Source organism: Falco rusticolus, chromosome 6 (genome assembly GCF_015220075.1).
Source record: "Falco rusticolus isolate bFalRus1 chromosome 6, bFalRus1.pri, whole genome shotgun sequence".
NCBI classification, from domain to species: Eukaryota; Metazoa; Chordata; class Aves; order Falconiformes; family Falconidae; genus Falco; species Falco rusticolus.
This window is the reverse complement of record NC_051192.1, coordinates 43,221,263-43,245,551: the sequence shown is the minus strand read 5'-3', so window position 1 is coordinate 43,245,551 and position 24,289 is coordinate 43,221,263. Positions and strand designations below refer to the sequence as shown.

At 39.8% G+C, this 24,289-nt stretch overlaps 1 protein-coding gene across 1 annotated transcript in view; it reads right to left on the bottom strand.

Annotated features, from left to right (window-relative positions):
* The window catches only part of NOX3 (NADPH oxidase 3), a 38,917-nt gene extending 15,038 nt beyond the window's left edge, over nt 1-23,879 (bottom strand). Inside the window, 10 exon segments of the mRNA XM_037392560.1 lie at nt 1,642-1,895; nt 3,036-3,128; nt 6,247-6,376; nt 9,117-9,298; nt 12,352-12,497; nt 20,855-20,939; nt 22,772-22,882; nt 23,084-23,106; nt 23,109-23,178; nt 23,835-23,879. Coding sequence (XP_037248457.1) covers nt 1,642-1,895; nt 3,036-3,128; nt 6,247-6,376; nt 9,117-9,298; nt 12,352-12,497; nt 20,855-20,939; nt 22,772-22,882; nt 23,084-23,106; nt 23,109-23,178; nt 23,835-23,879 — 1,139 coding nt within the window.
* Between the last annotated feature and the right edge of the window lie 410 nt (nt 23,880-24,289).

The following is a 24,289-nucleotide window of genomic DNA, read 5'->3' as shown; positions in this document are numbered from 1 at the left end:
ATGTGCTAAAGCAGCAATTAAGTGAGCCAAAATCCCAAAGAAGCACAATATGAAACTTGATTATTTTCACAGGAATAGTCTATTCTATGGTCTTATCTCTCATATTGGCCAGAAATCACAACTAACTGGCTTTGCTACCTGTATAAATGCACATACATTTTATTTTAGTCTTCTTTTATTAATTACAATATACATATTTTATTTTTAGGACCTTACCTTATCATACAGTTGCTACATGTCTTCTGTCTTCTGCTCAGTTTCTGCTATATGTTATTTTTTAATATAACCACCAATTTGGTGTTTATCTTTAGATATTGAAACCTTTGAAAAAGACTTGTTTTTTGCTTTATTGCTAGCTTAACTATTGAAATATTCTTTTTAATATATTGCAGGAAAGCAACTGAATGATGGCATTAGGCACCCTAACAAGATTAAAAAGAAGAGTCTTTATATATGACAGCACTGTTAATTTCAACCCTGCATTGTGGCCAGGAACACTTGATAACATTTTTCTCTTTCTCATTCTTTACACTGGCTGTCAATCAGCTTGGGCCATTTTGCTCCAGTTCTGCTGAAACGGCATACTTCTCATTCCAGTTGCCTTTAACAAAGGCACATCTTTCATTTCTAATTCTTATTACCTGATATAATGCAAGGACTGGACCAGACTTTCTTCTCTGCCCCCACCTTCTCGTATACCTCTGTAACTCAATGGTGTCTGTACGCTTTTTAGGAGAATGTCATTTAGCATCCCAGTCCCATTACATTATATAAATGTAGTTAAACAAGTGACTTTTGCTGTTCAGTTTTACTAGAACTCCCTCATCAAAAGTAATTTTCCAGAGGGAAAATAGTCCCTTCAGTCCCAGACCCTACGCACTCCACTGGAATTGAAATGATCCTGTGCTGGGCACTTCTTTGCTGAAAATCTCCACTATGCCTGCAAGGAGCTCCACGGTTTGAATCCGTTACCTATAGAGCCAGATACTTAGCTGGTGTAAGTCAGGATGGCTCCATTAACTTCAGAGGAGCCCTGCTGACTTGCAAGAATGAAGCATCAACCTTTTTCTTGGATTAAGGTGCCTCAGATGATACAGAATTTGAATGCCGATAACCTTTATAAAGTGGAGCAGGGTTTGGAAACCAGGCAGAGTTGAGGGAGACTGTTGGAAAGAAGCAAGGTTCAGGCAGAAGTTTCCGGGGCCACAAACATCCAAGTAAATGAAAGGGAAAAGCTGGAATTTTGGATGGCACATGATGGGTGCCATCAGAGCATAAGCATACAGGCACGAAGCTAGCAGACAGCTTCCAGTGTTGTTTTAATTCAGTTCTTAAGCACCTGTCTGTCAAAATGGTTGTCTTTAAGTGTAGATATAAATGTTACAGATTTAGATGATAGCGACACAGATACAGATATTGGTATGGACTTTAAATCTTTGGTTAGTCATTCCGTCTTCTTGGTAGCTGTTGGCCTAAGTTCATGACTGTGTTTATTTGTGGGGTTTTTTTAGTGTAACGGTGTATTTATGGATTCAGAACTATGATCTAATACTATATCGTAAAGAACACAACACTAATTAGTTAACATTTATTTTAAAATGTAGAATTAACATTTTAAAATGTACTTTTTGTTGTTCAAACCTTGGTAACATCCACAGTTCCTTGAAAGCTTTTTCCTCTGCTCCGAAGGCCCTAAAGAGGGCTGCAGTCCAGTCCCCGACAACCCGTATGTGAACACTGAAGAAGTCCTCCTCAGGAGCTGAGGTGAGGGTGAACGGGTGCCACTCCAGATGTGAGACAGAGGGGCACTGTAGAAAGATGTATTGACCAGGTCCCATTTTAAAGCCACGTTTCTTCATGTGAAGCTCAAGGACTCCCGAGGAATGTGTCACCACCTAAACAATAATAAAAGGACCCGTTTTATTTTCCTTCAGAAGAGTAACTCTTTGTTTCTGTTAGGTGATGGGTGACTTTGCAATCATTTCTACTTGAGCTCAGCCACAAGTTAATGCAAATCGGGATGCACAGAAGTTTTTAGACGTCTGGTAGGTTATGTCCTAAACTGCGTGTTGTAGTGCTGTTGCTGCCCGATAGCTTGAGAGCGTGTAGAGTGTATACCATGGGGCAGCTTGTTTTGTGCATGTAAGAGGCAGAGGAAAGGCTGTAACAATTTAAGTTTCTCAGCTTTCTGTCTTAGCAGAGCCTTTGCAAAAGTATTCCTCGACAGACTGGAATAACTTCGCAGTTTTACTCTCATGTAACACGATTAACAGGTATGGGATTATTATTGATTTGGCAAGAAGAAAAAAGCCCAGTGAGCTCAATTCTAATATACTTTTATTAAGAGGTAATCTCAGTTAAGCAGCCAGTTTTATATGTCACACATCGTATACTGAGATTCTCGGATTGCAGCCACTCTGCGAAATCAGCAGCAAGACGTAGCCGGTACGCTTTGCCCCTCACACAAGATAAGCCTGTTTCTGATCGCTGGCTTGATACATATGGACGTGGCTGCTTCAATAGCAGCGTTCCCCATCCATTCTGCTGTGACTTAAATAGGCCCTTAGCACACAGAGATATTTACAACTGGAAGAAATTATTGCTGTGGCATTAATGAAACTTCGACTATTTATGCTAACTGATAATATAACCCTTAATCTCTTTGGAAGCCTCCAGAAAAAAAAAAAAGGTGTCCTACTGAAGTTGAGGGCATCTCTGGCATTTACTGCAGTGGAACATAGTTTCAGTTCATTAAAAAGAGAGACCCTCTGCGCAGATGTTTGTGTTATGGTGGTATAAAGTCTGGTACTTCATCAATCAAGTTTGGTCCCGTATGGAATAGTCTTATGGACTTGGTATTGGAATAAATGCAAAACCTAAAATCAATATTTGGCTGAAACCATGGTAATGATGGAAGAGCTGCTGAAGCTAGGAGTAAAAACTGAGGTTGCGATGTAGAGAAGTTACCTGTAAAAGATAAAAAGGTAATTGACATAACGTGGGGTTTTCTTTCGCAGACGTGCTATGTTACATACCTTAGTAATGACCACCTCCTGTCGAAATCTCCAAAATCTAACAATTCTTTCACAGATGTGCAATACCATAGGACTTAAAACCCACTTCCAAGCCTGCAGAAAGTGGCATATTAAAAAACAAAATTTATTTGAATGTTTACAAAAATACTTTGTATTTCTGGTTTAAATCAGCAGGCAGCCTAAAATGAAATTATTAGATTTATCTTCTGTGATTTTTGGTTCGCCCTTCTCAAGAGAGTATTTCTGTTGCTACTGTAGCGGTTCTGGCTTTCTTGTGGAACAGACATATGGGGCTCCTTCACAGATGCACTCCAAAAGCAGTGCTACTATCTATCTGTATTCTGGCCAAGAGGAGTCCTTTAAAATCTCTCCCTACTAAAAGGCAAAAGGATTAATCTATTTAGGTGTTACATATAGATACCATTGGACCTGAAGATGTAGAGATGCATACATTTATGCAATATTATCCATAGCTTTACTGTCTTTCTGCTCTTCAAAGTCTGAAATATTTCAGAAGGGTCAGATAGGAGTAGCTCTTACTGTCAGCCGTGAGTTTTCTGATGCTGCATGAGAAAACATTAAGTCCCAAATATTCAATTAGAGGAATGGGATGCATTTCCATTTAATCCATTAGTCGACTCTGTATCAATAAATGTGTTTTTTTGATCTAGGATACTAAGCTGGTCATACTTTAAGTACTGCGGATGATTGCTGTGCTTGTACTTGCTAATCACATGTAGTGATCACTGTAACAAAGATGCTTGGCTATTCAAGTATACTAGCTGATGATTTCACTGAGTTGCACTGATAGCTAAGATAATTAGATGTAATTGAATCTTCATGATTTAATTTTTTTTTTCTAGAAGGGATACTCTTTTGTTTCCAGTTTTGTTAATTACACAGCTCATTCTAGCAAACTGAAGACTTAACAATCATGTGCCTTTTAAAATCTCCAAAGAGTAACTTGCTGAAACATTGACTTTGCTCCACAAGCTGGGTAACAGGGGTTATAAAGTATCTTTTATGAGAAGCAAGCCATAAAATTATGTGGCTTCCTTAGAAAGTGCTAAGGGGATGGAGAGGCAATTTCCCAAGGTTAAGTCTTGAAAATTAAATTAAAAAATGCATGTTTTAAGAATGGGAAGAAACCAACATAAGCCAGAAGATTCTCAGTTAAAGAAGAAACTCAACACATCCATTGCCCCTAAATACTACAGGTGTCTCTGCACAGTGGGTAACCTTACACCTTGAATATATTTGCATATATCAAGCCACAATAATGATGAGACCTGTTTTTCCTCCCTTCCATTTGTGCTACCTGTAAATAAAAGCACGTGACAGGAATGTTAAGGTTGCAGGCTACCCTCTGTGAGAGCTCAGCTGAGATTTCAAATGTGCCATCCCTCCAGCGCAATGGAGCATTCAATCCAAAATATCTTTTGCCTAGGTTGGGACAACGGGGATCAACCAGGAGGGATGGGCTGCTAAGCAACACGGTTCCTGGTCAGCTAATCAGAGCATCAGTATTCTTGCGCAGGTGGTGTTTCCTCCTATAATGAGAATGAACTGAAATGGGGCATCAATGGCTCAGGAGAGGCTGTGAGGACAGAAGTCCAGATGCCCCGGGTGCAACATCAGTGCTTCTTCATCCTCAGTGGGAGCCAGATCGGGCTCCTACCTGCTGAAATATAGAGCAGGGGAGCAGATGTGGCATGACTGGGAGAGGGGCTCTGCTGGAGTAGCCTCCCCTGGGAGTCGTGGCCAGTGGAGCATGCACCCTGGTGCCACCACATGCAATCCCAGCTGTGCACAAGGCTGTCCCCTCCCTGCTCAGTCCCACCTGCATCTGCCCCTGCCAGTGCCACACAAGCCTCGCCATGGCTTTTTAGCCTCTGAATGAATTTGTACTATCTGCAGTGTCTTGCAGGTATCACGCCATAGCACATTACCCATCCAGCAAAGTACTGTTCTTTTAGATGATCTATATGCCATATGGTATTATCACAATTCATTTAAAGTAATGCGACTTTGCAAGCATGGCCTTGGATATGCAGGAAAGTGTGGCAAAATAGGTTTAACACGGAGAAGTGGAAGTTCTCTCCAGTTAGCTTTATGATAATTAATGTCAAGACATGCTGTTGGAAGCAAGCTTGTGTCTGTATTCATGGTGCGTAGCCATGTATTGATTTTTATGGCAACATTGTAGCTGAAATTTTTAGAGAGGCATTCGTTTTCTCATTAATATGCGGGTTGGGTAGTGGCTAACAATAGTTTGGTTTAAGAAAAATCTATGTCAGCCATTAAAAGAGCTACAAGACACTGAATGCTAATTTTTCTCCTTTACTTCAGGATTTTCTTCACTATATTTTCTCTTTTTGGAAGAAACAACAAAAACTTGCATATGAGCAAGCTAAATCTTGAGCTGTAAATGTTAAATGATTTTGTTTGGATGCTAGACATCTGACATACTGTACAAGTCTGCTACTTAATTACCCCCTGTGGATTTGCAATCTTGTTGCAGCAAAACCACCCTTCCGTGGGACATTTTTCCTGCCTTTCGCCTTTCCCTTTCATAATTCATTGTTTCAGATTCTCTCCTTTTTACCTAACTTAAGACATCAAGGCTGGACGATATGAAGCACGTGTCCCAAAGCAAGGACAAAATTTTAACTCCAACTTATTCTCCCTTGGCATTTAGACTATCCATATTAAAGTACTATTAGTTAAAATAACAATACTAATTTGCATCCCTAGCTATCCTGTTCTCTTGTATTTTCTGTATCTCTGTCCTCATAAGATTTTGACTTGGAGGCTATGTTTCTGCAATGAACACATCAAGGATATTGATGATGCTGAATAATTAAAAATAAATGTTCAAAACAGATTTAAATAGGGTACAGTTCTGGAATCTATACCCTTCAAAGAGAGTGTTGCTTAACTAAAGGACCTTCCAGAAATAAAAATTAATATTAATGACTCCAAAATTTTATACATCACTCCCTGTCTGGACCTGTCTGTACTGATTAGAGAGGTCAGGATCACTGTCTTAATGGACAGGGAATGGTCATAGAACAGCGATGTGAAACTACTCTCTGAACACAACACTTAAGTGCCCGTCACTAGCATGCACTCCAGCCCCCTACTCCCCAAGACCTTCGGCCTCCCAGGGAAGGACATTAAGTTAAAAGCAGAAGACAAACATCACTCTTACCACAGGTTTGTTGCCAGAAAACTGCGGCAAAGGGCACTGAGTGGCATTGTCCCATTCCATGTAGTGATCTTTACAGTAAGTGACATTGTGAAGCAGCAGACTCTGAGGCGTCTGACCTCGGACAAGCTGACTTAAAACAAAAGTGTTCATCAGTGATATGCTGCTTTGCAAGGTTTCTGCGCATCTGTAGGTTTTGCACTAGTAGTTCAATGCAGATTCAGAGATAACTGAAAGTTCAAGAATTGGCCATTTCAACCCTGTTCTGCTCTCTTGTTCAAATTACTTTTCCTTTAGCTTTGCCATGACTTTTTGACCAAATGCAAGTAGCTCATTATAGTATCGGTATACATCAATGCAGCTGAAGTGTGGAGCTTCCTTGCATAGAAAATGTACATTTTGCTGTTTGCAGAAAAATTAGAATGATTTTCAAGTTCTTTGGAGCAGACACTTTGACCTCCTTTGTATATGAGCATCTGTTATTGTTTAGAAAAATAATAAAATTTAATAGTGACAGACCTTCTCTTTGCTGCTTTCTAAATGCATTTTTAAAAGCTGCAAATAAAGTTGGAGGACCGTAATTTGATGTACACTCTCTAAACAGATTAAATTCCAGCTTCTTACTTCTGAGGATGTTAATGATGCGAATTTTCCCAAATACATCAATCCTGACTGTTCAGTCTAAATGGGTTTCAGCTGGTGTTGATTATGGGTAGAGAAGGAAGACTTTTAGGGGGAAACCCTGTTTGTTTCATATTGGTTCTCTGAATTTTCCCTTCTGTACTTACTTCGGCTCTACAATGTTAGCCTAAGTCTAACAAGAGACATGGAGATACGCAGTGCTGCCTTCTTTTACCTGGCAGTGTCATCGGCTGCCACCAGTTCAGACAGAGACACAGGAAAGGAGGGAGGCTTGAGTGCATTTTATTCGGTCACCTGGGAAGGAGGAAGAGATGTGAAGTGGATGAAACCTTGGGGTTTGACTCCTTGTCATGAATGGTAGGAATGCGCTGGGGCAGCAGGGAGCTTCTCTGCTGCCGTGCGCTCCCAGGCTGGAGCAAGCAGCGCTTGCTGAGAGCTATTGGTAGGGCTGTTAGATAAATCACTGTCCCCTTTTCAGGGAATTCTCTTGCTGAGCAGTGTCGATCAGCTGGCTAGACAGAGGGAGCTTACAAAGCTGAAGGTTTAAAGGTCTCATTTGAGATTGAATTCTGAAAGATTTGCAGGCGAGGGAGAGGGGAGGGAGCCCAGGTCAGGATACCGTTTACAGCATTGGTTTGCAGCTGTGCCTCTGAAACTTGGGGCTAATTAATTGGGCCAATTTTGGGAAGACTCAAAGCCAAACTGAACATGGCAGCTCTCAAATCGCAGAGGAAGAAGAAAAGCGACACACCACAAAGCATTGTACCAGCTGGTTCCCTTCCCAGTGGTGATGCCATGTGCCTCGGGGAGCAGGGACACGCATGCACTGCTGTGGGCTAGGAGGTTCCTCTCTGTCCAAGAGTGGTGGTCTGTATGTGCTTTAGTGATGGGCAATACCATCTGAATGTTTTACAAACAGACATAAAAGCTGCATTATGATAACACCAAGTGACTGTCCTTGGATCTGAAAAGCTTCGCTACAGCTTGGGGCCGTGTGTACATGAGACAGTCGGCAGGGAAAGCTCTGTGGAGCAAGGCAGTCTGCTGAGGGCCTTGCACTGGACACATCTGAGAGCTGCCTAGGGCTTAGGACTGGGTCTGGTTTGGTCCTGTGAACGGATCACTTAGTGCTTGGCACACAGAGATGCGTTCCTGTCAGTGCCGTTTCATCCCAAAGCACTCGGTATTACGCAGCCCTGGGACTGCACCATGGTATGAGCCAAATCTACAAGGTGACAAGGACCATGAGATTTGCGTCAAAACTGCACTCCCTGTCTGAATTTAAATGTGAATGTAGATGCGCCACTGTAAAGTCACATTAGTGCTATTTCAAAGAAATGAGAAAAGGGAATGGGGGAAAGCCTACAATGGAGAAGGAGGAGAAGATCTCAGTGGAGCTGGAAATGGAAGGTGGGAACGTTTTCAGCACTAGGCACATTCCTGCTCTCATTCTACATTGACAGGGGATTAACCAGCCCCTGAGCTTTCAGGAAGGCTCCCCTGACTCTGCTGTCCCTCAGTGTAAGAACCAGAGCTCAGTACCAAGAGGATGGACCTTCCCCTTGTGCTGAGGAACAAGGACACTATCAGCAACCTGGCAGTCATCCTTCTCTGTAAAAGCCACCTGACGGGCCTAGTCAAAAGTTTGAGTTGTTATTGTAGTCATTTAAACCTGGTTTGTAACACAGTGCCTTGTGCTACTTGAACATTATTTCTCCATGGTGAGGAAATTTGGGTTATTTTTCCCCATAGAGAAATAAGAAGGTCAAAACTACTTACATTTGTGGATGCAGAGGATAATGGTCACAGGGACATTCGCCATAGGGTTGCTGACATGCTGAAAGCTTGTCAAGCTTTTACAAGCTCTCTCACAAAATGCTACACAAGAGTTATGAACATAAGATCTATCCCTTATTAATTTGAACTCACAAAGGTCTGATTCCTATTCCTGATCTGTAATGCCCCCAGTTCCCAGGGATGAAAGTTCGTTCAGACCGATGCATTAATAAGGTGCAGGTTGTAAGATGGTAGAAGAGTCATTGAAAGAACTGAACCACACTTTTAGTCCTCAGAAAAGTGGTGTGGTTTAATTTCAAATTCTTTCATTTTGCAATCTATTTCCAAGCAAAGATCCCAGCAGTTCATTAATAGAAAAGCACAGGATTATAGATCTGAATTGTTTCATCTCAAATTGTGTACATACACCCCACGTAGTTTATGCAGACACTTACCCCATACCATGGATTATTAAACCAATGAAGAAAACCACAAAGAGGTGATGAGTATACCAGAACACCTCATAGCATGACCTTCTGATGAGCTCAGTGGATGAAGTCATGATCAGAATTAAAGCCACAGTTATCACGACTCCAGTTATTCCAGCTATGGTGGTTAGTACCTCTCCTGTTGTGTTCTAGAGTAAGAATACATTATTAGCATTAGCATTAGTAGCTATAGTTGTTCTAATTTGTTGTTATAATTGTGTTGCTGTTACTGTTGTTACTGTTCCTGCTATTACATATGAAGCCCAAATCTAAGATATGTTTTCAGCATAGGAACAAAACTAGAACAAGACATGGATGCAAGGCAAACCTCCATTTTACCACAGAAGAGCATGGAAACACATCCCTCTACTCTTATTTCCACTCAGGTTTATCCCAGACAGATGTGTAAATGTTTTCTGCCACTTATGTGTTTCAGGAATTGAAAGGAGGAAATTAGACAGTCTCATTAGTACTTTTATCTCTTTCACTTATATAAAAGTGTTTCAGAAAAAAAGTAAAATGATTAGAGAAATGAGAAAAATAAACCTAAAGATGTAATAAGTAAAACAGTAGAAACAAGCTTATTCACATGAGTGTGATAAAGTGAAGTGCTAAGACACCTGTAACTACAAAAGGTATGGGGCTCTTCTGTGCTTATTTTACTTCAAAGTTTGTGGGTTTTTAGCAGCCCTGAAATGGTGTATAAAAATGGCATGCTGTCATTTACCTAAACAGCATATCTCATTTACCTGTTCCTTACATTTACCTGGAGATACGCTGGATAATACTTTGGTTTATTTTTTAAAAGTTGTATTTATATTTACATTTTTATGCTTGTCAGTGGTGAAACATTAATGTGCTGGGCTAGGGCATTTTCATTTTTGTTCATGACTCACAGACATCAGTGCAGGCCTGTTACATCTGTCTAAACCCACAAAAATAAACTGAAGTGAGAATGAAGACGTATTTTGAACACAACAGTCAGATGCTGATCTCAGTTATAGAGTGCAAATCACGAAGAATAGCAGTAAAAGTCTCACACACAAGATGAGACTCAAGCTAAATATGCCAACAGAGTGTAAATGCAGTTCCTGTTTGACCTGAAAAGCATATACATCTGTTTTCCTGGTACTGATGCACAGGAATGAAGGACCTCAGTATGCCTTCTGTGTCCTAGGAGGAAAAAAACCTGTATTGTACTTGTAAAGTGCACTCATTTGATATGGAAATCTTAGAGGTGATAAAATTCCACAATGCCATCTTTACAGTCACTTTTTACAGTAAAATCATTCTTTCAAATGTTCACACTTGACAGCACACAGTACATTTTCAAATTGGTGCCTGTGAAGAGTGTGTTCAGATCCTATTGCATATTAACAGGATTCATCTAGGTGATATTTTGAACGTTTCCACTACAGTGGCTAGTTTGAAAGTTGAGATGAAACAAGGAAAAATGTCAAAGACACTTAGTACATTGCTACTACAGGGGTAGGATGAAACTGAAAAGAAAGCCTGAATTGTTGTTCTCAGAACTTTCTTCTCTGAAGTTAGAAGCAATCTTTTATTTGCTTTCCTTCATGATTTATTAATTCTGAGTAGCTACTGAGACAGAAGTGGGCAATAAAAGAAATATAAATATTAGAGGTTAGAGTAAAATCTGGGCTGTAAATTGGAAGGTAATTGTGGGGCATATTACTGTGAGAAATCTGGGAAAGGATCTTAAAACCCAGTAGCCTTCCTCCTCAAGGGTGTTTAGGATTTTAATGCTAATTAGAGGCCTGCCTCACAATTATCACCATGGGAAGGCTTCATGGAGAAAAAAATGCATACTGAAAGATGGTAGGTTCCTGTTCAGAGCTGTGAGCTTTGTTCTGTTCCTGGGGAACATCTCACGTGCATGCGGTGAGAGTGGGCAGTGGGTGTAAGGAAAGTCCATGCAGCTGAGTCCTTGGGTGGCTGTCCCATTTTGATAGACCTGACTGTTTTGTCAACACTAACATGAAGACTTTTGTATTCATGGTATTGATTAATTAACCATATCATTAATTTGGTTGATTTTTTTTCAAACTTGAGAGTTGTTTACCTGTTTGTTTTGAAAGATACAAAAATCACACTATGTAAACTGGAAAGGTTAACTGAGAAAAAGTGGAACAAAGTGCCTTGTGACTGAAAGTACTATCGAATCCTACTGATGGTTGTCCAGCCATCGTCTCACTTTGTTTCTTGTTTCTGTGGAGCACACCACTGATCGAAAGAGCCCCACTCCATGGTGTTCAAGCAGCTTTTATTGCATGCTGGCTATGTGGGGATTTTCTAGAGCAGAAAGTATGTGTGGGGGTCTCACCAGTGCCATTTCAACCTGCCATATACAATAGTATACGCAAGTAAACTTATAACATGAATGTGATGTATAGTATAATGGAAGAAGGAAAAAAGTTGGCTAGCTTTTGCATGTTTTACATGCACAACTTGCAGAAAGAGTACTTTTTGAGTATTATAAGGAAGAGTTTATAATGCTGTTGTGAGATAGCCAAGGGAGCCAACAGGGGCCACAGTCACTTTTGCCCCCAAAGCAAGCAGAGCCATTTACTTGCGGGACTGAGGTGCCTGTAGTCCCGCTTGGCTCTGAAGAGCACACAGCAGCACTATCTTCCCCATGCACTCCTTCCAAACCTCCAGCCAGTTTTGCACATGCTCTTCCCTAGGCAGCCACACTCGACATGTAACAAGGCAGAATCAACCCCCAGATTGGAAAGATACTGCACAACCACGGGTTGAGACAAGTAACAACCAACTGTGAAAGAAATATTGTTAAGTGCTATTGCTGCTTTGGTTTTGTTTTGGTTTGGTTTTTTTTTTTTCTTTCTGGTAAGAAGTAGTGTTTGTTCCATGTATTCATAGTTTAGTTTAGTTTTTTAAAAATTCTTTGCAGGCATATTTCATTGTCTACTATTTGCAACACTCCTTATCCTCCCCCCACCAGCTGTCTCCTGAAAAACTAATTAAAATACTGTAGACGTTTCTTTGAGCTTAGTAACCTGAAAATTGCAGCTCTGAGTAAGTGTTTTCAGCTGAAATTGAGGTTAACCTTTGGCAGCACCTTCTCGCTCTGGTTAAAAGGCTTTGAAATACAGTTTTACCGACAATAGAATCCACAGAGGAAAACTTTTTAGATGAGGAAAACCAAAAAGTGGCAGCTTACTGTTTCATAGGTCCTGATTGGGTTCAAGTAGCTTTCATTTGGGCTCTTGCCAAGGCCAGAAAGTTTATTCCGTAACTCTCCGGCTTCCTTTGACTGGCTGGTATGATACCGCTCGATGTTGATCAAGTGGGCAACAATATGGATGGCTGCACGAGAGAAAGAGTGGTGTGAAATTACAGACACACTTGTACGTGTCCACAGTGCCAGAAGGAACTTCATTAAGCACACTACAAACCATTTGAAAAGCTTGGGCATAAACTGAGAGCTTTGCATGGGTTAAGCTGACAAGAAAAGGTAAATTTTATCAAATACGTGTCTAATATGAAGCAACTGCCTCACACTGGAGAGGAGAGGAACAGCTCCAGTGTCATCACTTCCCATGCTTACAGTCAAGTGCCCTGCAGTCTTCAGCGTCATCAAAGGAGGACCTTTTGATAACATAAATGAGATGATATAAAGGTGTTTGCCTCTGATCTTAAATTGTTCAAAATGAGGTAAACTGATTAGAATCCCTATTTTTTTATTTATATACCAGGATGTGCCATGGCCTAATATTGCTACGCAGGACACTAACATGTCCATTTTAGGCATAGATCAGTTTGCAACTTGCACCAAGGATATTTAAGACATGCATCCGAAATCTGTCCCCTATTAACAAGTAGCTATAGCATTACTTTATGTAGGTGGAGCCTGCGGAAGCCACAGGAGCTATGATTTTAAGGGAAGAGTCTGAATCGTGGTGTTAGATCTGCTTTGCCCTGAGCATCATACAGTCTTTCTTCTTCTGGCCTGCTCCCAAGAAGCATATGAAATGGTCAGTTCAGAAAAATGCCTTAGAGTGAAGTAAGAACCCTCCTGTAATTCTTTTCCTGAGTGGAAAGGTGATAATTTCAAAAGTGGGAAAAAGGAAGGACTTTATTATTCGCTAACATAGATGAAGTTGTAATCATGCTAGGTGCAGAGTTTCTGTTTTCAGTACGAGAGATTCTCAAATCCATTACAGGAACATTGTAATTAATGCAAAATATTAAATACCAAAGGATGAAAAAATGTCAATGGAAAACAATTATACGTTTACAGTAGAGCTATTAGGATATGGTATTTCTAGTTTTTATAATCAGCTTCCCATTACCATGTCTCCTTCAGTGTTTATCTGTTCCTGTGTCTGACCATTTAAAAAACCTTTCTAAAAGGCAGTATTTGTAGTAAACTGAATATAATCTGCTTCTCTGAAAAATACTCTCTCAAAAGAAAATTATTTTTATTTTTTTATTTTTTAGTTTGCTTTTTTTGTTTTCCTTTTTTCTCTTCCCTCTTGTCTCTTCTTCTTTCTTATTCCTTCTTTCTTCTTTCTCTTTCTTTTATTCCTTTTTTTAATTGTAACTATTTGCACAACAGTAATGTCTTACTGTGCTAGTCACTGTGTCATCATAGATGAAACCACAGGATTAAATGCATAAGGACTTTGGTATTGCTGTCTTAGAAATATGTGCCTACTTGGTGAGCTCTCTCACACTGCTGCCAGTGTCCAGCTCCTCTGCAGTGCCTGGGGAGAGCTGTGGGCATGGCAATATGAATTAAGGTAGGATGCTGGCCATGGGAGTGCTTACAGCAGGCAGTGCAAACAGGTAGAAGATTGCACTCTTCCCCCCAGCAGTAGGTTAGCCCAGGTGTCCATGCTGGAGAGAGGTTATTTTCATTCTGTTCTGAGGTGATTCTTCTAGAGCAGTAGATGTGCTGTGGCTGGTTGACTGTCAGGTTGCAATTCATGCAAAACATAGTGTTAGCTTAGGGACACCTCCCGCCACTCCCTAACACCTGCTTCACCTTATTGTCTTATGCTTAGATACTCACTGGGGGATGAAAAAACTATTTTAAAAACCTTGTTACATTAAAATTAAAGTAAAGCTTTAATCTGAATCACGTCTCCTAGTCACTGGGCTGACTGGTTATTCTAGTGCGTATGAACTATCTCCTGTTGAAACCCTTAATAAAAATAATAAAATATTTATTGACACAGGCATCCCAAGTGAATATCCTGAGCACCCAAACTGCAAAATCAAGCTCCCATTTCTTCTGAATCTTTGGCCCAGTGAATAATAAATTATTTATACAAGCTAGAATAGCTTCAGCAGAATGGAGACTAAATCCAAATGGATATGAACTGCACAGAGATAAAATGAGTCTGGAAATTAGAAGACAGATTCAAGCCATCAAAGGAATGAGACTCTAAAATAACCTTTCAATAAATGGGATAATGGGATCAAGCAATCCAAGCAGCTTTCAGCTGAAGGTTGGTCATTTTATGAAATAGCATATATGACGTGACTGTGAGCATTAGAGGGTATTGGACCCCATGACCCAGCACGTCCTGCATATGTTGTTATGGATTAGGTGCTGCATATGATACAACCTGGCCAGCATCAGGCAGGAGACTCTCTCCGGAGCCTGCACTTGAGAGGGTGCTCCCAGCACCTTGGCAGCACTAGGATGCTGGAAGGAAGGTTACACTAGACCACAAACAGTGAGTGAGATGTGTGTATTCATACGGCCAAAATCCAAAAGCCAGAGAGGCTCTGAGCTGCAGGGTTTAGGTGGCAGCTGTGTGGGGGCTGTGGCAATCTGTTCCCCAGTGTACAACAGATGTATAAGCAGTATATAAACACTGTTTATGTATTTAAGTGTAACAGCACTTTTAAGTGCTGAGTGGGAAGGGGGAAACTGTTCCTACAAGGGGTTCCTTTCAGAACAGATGTTTTGGCCTGTTAAGGATGTTATCAGATCCAGCTGGAAGGGAACCAAATCATTGCCTGATGAGGACCTGATTTCTCTGACATCTGAAAGAACTCAGAGGATGGGTGTGGGGTAATGGACCACTGTCTGCGGTAGGTTGTGGAGTTACAAGCGGCATGTAGCCCAGCACTGGACTAAGGGAAAGAAGAGAGAAAATTTTGACAGGATGGAAAGCTCTGACAATGAATCTCTGAGTGGACTTCTACTGAGGGGTTATATCTTGGCATATGCTAGTGATTACTGGTGCAACCAGTAACGGTACTTGGGCCTCCTGTCCTCTATACCTGCAGGATGCTCTTGATAACTCTGATATGATGTGACAGTCACCATAGCCTTGGGACCACGTGAGTTTCACAGAGTTGTGATCCACAGTGGTGTTTTACCAAGGGTTCCCTGCAGCATATAAATGGCAAGTTTTGGACATCCTTGCTCACTTAAAAGAACAACATTGACTAGAGGTGGAGGTTTGAATCTGTGTTCATAGCATAACACACTTTCTCTCTTTTGCCTTCAAAACACAGTTTTTTTAAGAACTGATACTGCAGATTGTGAAATCTTTATGTGAAATGATGACATTTCTGTTGTTTAGAAGACTATGGAATCTTGTACTTTGTTCAAAGTGCAGGTTTGTACATGATTTGTACAAATTCTAGTCATTTCAGGAGCAACAGGAAACCTAGTGGTATCTGATACATGGCGAGTGCTGAGAGTGAAATGAGGTGGTAGTTTCTTCCAGACAGACAAAAGTCCATCTTTCCTAACAGAGTATTTCCAGCCTTGAACAGAAAAAAAATGAGTTAAATAGACACAGCTTCGCAAGAAGGTCTTGAGCCTAAGGTTTAATAAAGAGCAATCATGTTGCAACTTTTCCCTGGAAGAAGAGATCTGCTTTCTGGAACTTAACCTGGTAAGATTTTTCTGCAGGCTAGTAAAGGACACTGATTTTTCCATCTGCATATTATTCTGCTTTACTGTAAGTGTTCCTGTCATCATATCTTCTTTGGGATTTACCACATCTTCCCTTCTAGGCGGCATTCCCTCCAGCTTTCATCTGACAGGTAGAGTATAATACAACTGTAGACTTCCAGAATGAACAGGAGAGAGGGTTTTTTGCAAGCTATTCTGCAGTAGCTGTTAATGTACAGAGCATAATGATACAAATTAATGATGTACTGAGTATGTTGGTTTACCTGAGTCTCCCATGATCTTAAGTATTGCCTAGAGTGTTATCAGATTAATACTTCTGATGTTTTTTTGTGTGCTGCTAGGAAAAAATGATGCAATCTAAAAATGAATTATAGCTTGATGGTAAGAGTAATGCAAAGATCTAATTCCATTTTCAGTGTGGTTCTTTTAATGTACCATAGTTGTAGCAGACTAAAAAGTCTGGCACTGGCTACGCTGCCATTAGCTAAAATATCTTAGATCCCTGAAGTGCATTTTCTGAAGGCCTTTGCGTCTGCAGCGTATAGAATTTACTAAGCAATTCCAAAATTAATATGCAGGTTTCTGAAATCTGAGATTACAACAGTTGTGGGTTTTTTCCCCCTGTACCACCTATCTAACTTAACCATGAGGGCAAAGTTTAAGGTACTACATCTCAGAATTTTCAGTTCAGTTCATTTTCCTCATTCTGCATGACCAAATATAAAGTATGGAATAAATCATGCAATCTTTTAAACAAGGTTCTTTTTTATAACTGTACACGAAGACTGAAGAATTTGAGTGGTTTTTTTTAACAACATCTGGAACCTCTGAAGCACTTAACATATATTAATTTTTATTTGATCCTGAGATGTTCTATCTAGTCCACTTCTGAGATCAAATAAAAGGTTTTATTGCAAGGAGGGAGGGAGGAAAAGGGTTGCTATTAGAGCATGGTGTTTACTGTACATATTCTTAAATACATAGAGATGTAATTAAATTATCTTGAAAGTCTGGTCAATTTAGCTAGTCTTATCCAGCCAATTGTGCCTTCAGTGAAGCATGCACAACTCTCATTGAACTAAACAGAAATTGCATGTGTTTATCTGAGGACAAGGTTTCATTCTCTCTTTTTCTGCATGCCTGTGCAGGATAATAATCAAATTGGAGCTTGCTGCTAGCAGTTAAATGTTTTGATTAACCAACCTATCATGATAAAATCAAAGGGTCAAATACTGGCCTTTCTGCCCACAGTGAAGAGAACGGCTTTGCAAGAAGCTAAGCCAGGCATGGGGAATTCTGCCCTCGACCAAGCCTCAGTTCTGCCACACACTGCCTTGTGCCATTTCTAGTTATACAGAACCCTTAATTCAGCTTCATGCTGTCTTTGTGGACCTAAAAAGTGTAGGTTATATAAAAATCACAATAGTGACCACACACATACTTGCATTGGATTTATTATTTTTTTTTAGAATGGTTATAAACATCAAAGAACAACATGACTTGGACCATTTTTTATCCTAGCTGGAAGCTTATAGTCTTTAATTTAATGTAGTTTCCTTCCTAGTACTTGCACTAAGTCTGGATTTAAACAATCTGACTGAAAAAAAATGCAGTTTAATGGAAATTTGATTTCCTGTAATTTCTGGAAGTACAACACTGAGATAGCAGCTAAACCTCTTTTGAAGATAAGCATCTGCTTCCCTGAGAACTTCATCACTTACACAAAAATGTGACTCAGATCACCAATGCCCTTCACATAGCTACCACTACCAAAACGTGGCTGAAAATGGAAAGTTTTTCTAGCATTTTTAGCAATAGATTTTTCAGTGCTTGTCAGAAGCCAAATACACCTGGCATCACTATATTTCTGTCTGCATTTTGCATGTTTTTAAAGAAAATCACAGTGCTGGAAATTTAAGGAGCAGGAACCACCATTTTAAACAGCCTAACTACAAAGAACCTCACTGTCCTTCCCCTACTTTAATTGCTCAAGCTTTGTTCATATCATAATTCAAAGACTGTTGGAGAAATATAACCTTCCTGCAAACATCAATACAACACAAGAAACAGTTTGTTCTTTAAAATATGCATTGTATATATATATAAAAATATGTATACACACACCCACCCCCCAACACTCCCCACTTCAGAAAATACATGAATGTACTTTCTTAAGAGGTTAATAGCTATACAGTAAGAGGGAGGAGTTGTATAAAAGGTTATTTACTATCTCTTGTCGGTATCTTTAGGTTTCAGACAACTGCCTCTCAACTGAAAAGTCTTTCTTGCATTAGAAAACATAGAATGATTTGCACTGATCAAACTGAGAGTGCATGAAACTATGATTTTATTCTAGCAGAGTTACAGGTCCATAAGGAAGATTTATTAGGGGGTGAATAACTCCCAGACAGCTCTTATCACAGACAGGCATGCAGAACGCAGGAAGCCAAACTAAGCAGAATTCCCTTTACTGAATTTTCAATGATGCCCTTGATTATAGATAGCATTGTTTACTCTCTCTCCTTCCTCCAACTTCCCTCTCCCACTAGTCTCTAATTATATCCCTTTATGACCTGACCAATTAAAGCCTGCTCTTGAATTTGTATTAGAGCTGATGAAAAATTAAAGGTACAGATGTACTTTTTCCAAGGCCACACGCACCTTAGCTGAGCTGGCTGCCTGTTAGAAGCCAGACAATACTAATGTTGCACTATTTTTAGCATGCTATTAAATAAATATGCTGGAAATAACACCACCTGGCAAGCTAAGATGAATACATGTTACTCTAATAATAAAGGAGTCTACGGTTTTATACTGTGAGGCTAAGCTTACTGATCTGAACTTCAAATTGGTTTAACTTCTTGCTGCCACATTCATGCTCTTGATCATTGGCCTCTATTTACCCATCATTTTAACAGAGTTAGGTTTTATAAAAAGGGACTCAACATACTTGTGGCTACCTCTTTACTCTGCAACATTGCTTTTCTGTCACATTATGTGCTGTAGCTTTTAATTTTTTTATTAATTTAAAATTTAGTTTCAGGCAACTGAGTTTCTCACCGTTCTTCACCCAAGTCTGACTATACAGTGATGTAGTGTTTTCCCAACTATGATAGCTGTTTCTCACTTGTCTGTTAGGGAAGCATGAGTTCATAACTTGTCATGCTTTGTTCATTAGACTTCCCTGTATTTTCTTTTCTTTCTTGAATATCTTATCAAGTATTTGTCCCATTTTATATTTTGGAAAAAAACCCAACCCAAATAACAACCCAACAACACTTTCTCTTTACAGAGTGACAGAATTAAATAAAGGTGATTTGTGTCATTTCACATCAGCTCCTGTGTCTTTTTCCTTGGAATTACTGAAGCCATAAAGTAATCACTTTTCTGATAGACTTGCACTTCCCAAATTGTCCATCTTAATGCACTAGCAAACATTTTTATATGAATATAAAGCCAAAAACATAAAAGGTTTAACTGTGCAGTTTTGCTTTCTTTTTGGAGCATGACAAATTATACACCAAGTAGAAGTTGGTTAATTTACATTCCGGGGTTGATTTATTAATTAAAGAAGCGATGTTGCGTTCCGTAAGAATCTGCTTTATGCTGAAACTGAACTCTGATAAATGAATGGACATGACAGATAAGTAAATCATCATAACACACTGTAAGATGCACACTCTCATCCATCAGCCTTCCCCTCTGAATTCCTTAGCACTACATACAATGGACAAATTTTAGCTATTGATTACTGATAGCAATCCTGACTTCATGTTCTTCTCTCACTGCATGGGACATTAACAGCCTGTACATGCAAAAGCATTTCCCTCAAGTAGACTGAAAAAAAAACAATGGGGCCATAGTCCACCCTGACAGCCTGGTGGTAGAACTGTTATGCTACAATGTCTTATGCTTGCAAATAACTCTAACTCCTGTGTCTCCTTCACATTTTCTATAAGAACTATCTGCTCCAGATACCTCTCCATCTCTATGTGCTTATGTCCTTCCTCATATTCCGTTTTGCTCTTCCCTCTCTGCACAGCTCTCTTCCCGATGTTATCTCCAGTTCCACTCATGTCCTCTGAATTCCTACAAGCTTCACTATTCTCCAGGTCTTTTAACCGCTTGGGGAACAGGAAGGCGCCATGTCTTCTTCCCACCAGGCCAATGAACACATATAGCTCAGTAAGTCACTAGGACCAGCAGAACACATGATTTTTGATCTCAGGATGCAGTTTTTCCCTCAAGGGGGGCCATTAGTTCCCTGTACCCATCACATATTAAAAAAAAATAATTTTGTAATCTAATGTTTCTGAGACAGCTTCTTGCCTCAAGTTCAAATTAAATTTACTACCTGGTTGAAAAAGTATTGAAGATGTAATGGTGGACAGATGAGCAGTGTGACTCATAAGCACCATTTCCTTAGGAAATCAGACTGTAATACTATGCCATCTCCCCAAACACCTACTCTCAGGTATTTAATGAGAGTTATTTACACTAAATGTTAAGAGCACATAGGTTGGTCACATTAACTGAATGGCAACTAGTAGTTGCTCTTCGGGTTGAAAGTTTATTGACTTAACAGTCAAACTTTTCCCAAGCAAAAAAGGTTGCAAATGGTTAATCAGACAGGACTCCTACACCTATTTAAAGCTGCAGTCACCAAATGATTGCACTAAAATAGCATGTCTCAGAGCTGATGGGGATTACAGCATTAGGCAGAATCACTGTGAAATTCAAAACAGTTCAAAGGCAAGGAAGAAAGAAAAAACAACCAACTTACTTGCATTTACAGCTATTCCATAGGCAACCATCTTGTGAAATGCGATGTTTTTGTCAAGCTGTCTCCTCAGTGCTCCTCCACAGCACTTGGTGAAAAAGCAGGACTTGTTTTATATCATTCCTATTACTATTTGCAACTCACATTTTGGAGAGGAGAAGAAAGGAGTTCAGTACATTTAAAAATGGAATGTTGAAGGAATTCAGTGGAAGTTTTGGATTAGCCTTAATTTTGGGGCTCAGGTAACTGTTTTTGGCACAGTAACACTCCAGGGTGTCTTAAGCTATTCAGCCTAGGCAGGGTTTCAAAAAGAGGCTTGATAAAACTCCGCTACATTTACCTGTGTTTTATGAGTGGTTTGTCTGGGCTGGTGATCAACTCCTTTGCTGGTACACAGGCACCAGACTGGGCCACCACTGCTTTGCAAGCTCAGGCTCAGCTCCACGAGCACAGCTGAATGGCTGGCAAAGCCAGCTTGCAATGAAAACATTTTTGCTGCTTTCACGAAATGCACACCCCAGGAGGGTGAGGCTGTCTAGACCTCAGGTGGCTGAAGCTTATGTGGTACTGAGCCGTCTTCCCATTATTGGAAGTGCTGGATGGTGGTGTGCTGATGCCCGGCTGGGTGCCTCTGCACAGAGCCAGCCTGGGGCCGGGGTGGGCTGTGGCGAGCCAAAAGTAACACACTCTGCTGGAACCTAGACAGCCCTCACGGACCTCGTTCAGTCTCTGGATGGTGTTGCGGGTGTCTGGATTGCTTGCTTGATCTGGCACAGTGCCATGCCAAAATTTATCCATGTTGTTTCACAGCTAATAAATCTTCCAAAAATCTGGAGCACTGCGGGGTGCAATGCTAAAACACAGCACCTCCTTGGAGAGTCACTGGATCCAGCTCTGTGATGACCATGCTGGATCCAGTCAAGTTGCTCTGTACCATGCTCCTCAAGAGCACAGTACTGTCCAGACCAGCAAAATATTATCTGTGAGAAGAGTTCCAGTTCTCTGAGTTCTTACTCAGCATCTAAGTGGGCATGCATGCATTTTATGTTAATTCACAAACTGATTCGGAAGTTCAACAAGATGTTTTTCCTTAAATGCTTAGGCTCCTGTACTCAAACTTATAAAACTGTTGATTCCAGCCTAAATACTGCTTAAAATGTAACTCTAACTCTGGAAAAAAAAAAAAAAGGCGGAATTGAAATAAAAACCAGCTAACAGTAAAAAAAAGAAAAAAAAAATTGTTGCCAATTCTAAATTCCTGTTGTTCTTGGAGTCATGAAGTGATCAGTGATTTTTTACCCAAACATGTGGTATTGGAGTTGCTCTGACTATAATAATTCACTGCAAGTTGAAGCTATAGCTAGTAGAGCTAAAGCCTTAAGTACTTCCTATGCATGATGCCGAGGTTAATGTAAATTCCTCTGAGTAGATGACCACTCCATTAAAAAAAAACATGTTGAGAAAGAAAGGAAGACCTGAGTAGTGGCCACGCAGGCAGAAGGGTTTAAACATGTTCCTATTATACTTATGGAACTTTATATATCTATCTGTACATTTGTCACTCGGTTTTTCACTTTGCAGCTACACAGGATACACATGAATGGATATGTATGTTCTCCATTTGGCCAAGTTGCATTATTGTGTCCCTTTTTTTAGCTCCTCACTTTTCTCTTCATGACACCATGCTATGCAGTGACTGCCAAAATCAGTGTTGCATTTAGAGCACCGTGTTAAACAAGCCATTTGTTTCTCTTCAGTCATGAACGCTGACAGTTTAAATAGTAAAATAACAAGGCAATAGTGTACAGACTACTCTGTCAAAAATTAAAATTCCTTGGAAAAGTTTGATATGGATAATACTGTTGAACTATGGAAATTAAAAAGGGAGGATATATGGCTATTTGAAGAAATGGTACTTACAATGCTTGCTCCTCTTAAGAATGAAATAAGGTTTCTACTGACTGGTAACAGGATTAGCATGCAGTTAAAATTAAGGCACGTTGCAGAAGCTCTTGCCCAAGCCAGGGTTGACTGTACATATAACAATATAAAGAAAGTAAATTATAGGCTTGGTATAGAAAGAGCAAAAGAAGGAAAATACTACAATAAATAATACTCTTATATGGGAAAATTACTGTTGAAGCATCAAAAATATTATGAAGGATGTCAATAAAATCAGACTATGCATACATTCTTCTTGTGGAATTTTTTTATCTATCAAACTCATACTACTCCCAACATAATCCGTGTATAAAGTAAGCATCTTCATCTTCATACCAGTGGTAGGTATCAATAAACAAATAGAAATTCAGTCCAAGCCACACCAGCTGCAAAGCAGACAGGCTACAGTTTAGTCACAGTTACAGTATTTTTAAATGCATATAAAATGGTTATAGTTTTAAAAGTATCTGAGAGATACTCAAAAATCAGTGTGCATAGCAGTTCTTGATCACAGATGACAGAACTCACAAATGCCTGCTGGAATGAGGCTATCTTTTAGCAAATGCCGGATTACAGGTCCTATCCCACATCCCAGTAGAGGATATAGATGACATTTACTGTGTGATGGCAACTTGATCTTAAACACAGGGCTTAGCCTGGTCTCTAGAAGGCAATAAAGCTAAAATTAAAGAAATCTAGAAATGGAGGGAGTTAGGAGCTGAGGAAATTCCTTTCTTTGCCCCCATACTCAATTCACCAATCCTCTGAAAATAAGTCAGAATATAATTTCAATTACAATGCAAATGCCTGTTCCCTTTATCTGAAAACTAAAGTACATGGACTTAAAAATAATTAAAAATAAACCAGTAAGGACTTTAAATTGTTTTTAAGAGTAGTTATAAAAAGACTGCTGAATATTTTATAGCAAGTTTTACATTAAGCTTGGGAGTATTACTGTAAGCAAACCATAAAATGTCTTTTAAACAAGCTTAAAATATTTATATATATCCAATTAGATTTTTTTAATGCTAAAAATACTCACTAATAACAGCACTGAGAGTTTTTCATTCAAAATCCAGCATCCCATCCTGAGTCTCTCTCCCTATGCTAGCAGCAGCTGACTCTTGCCTTCCAGTGTAACCTGAGTTCTCTGTCTATTCCTCAGGCTTTTCTACTAACTCCTTTTGTCTTTAGATTTTAATACGCACCTAGTGGGAGCAGGAGCTCTCTCTAGGAATTTTCTAATTAAGAACTGCCTGACAAGAACAGATCACCCAAGTGACATGTCTCATGACCTGTGTAAATAAAATGCTGGTCATTGTCCAGTCCTTTCTCTCTCCAGAGTTATTTCTTAGCAAATGAGAGATGCTGTCATTAAATTGTCCTCTTGTGCTAGCATGTATTTTGGTGGGGGTTTTTTGCTTTGTCTTTGCAGTTTGAACAGACTGCAACATTTCTTCATGATTAGTCTTTTAATTTAGTAGTAAATGGGAGCTT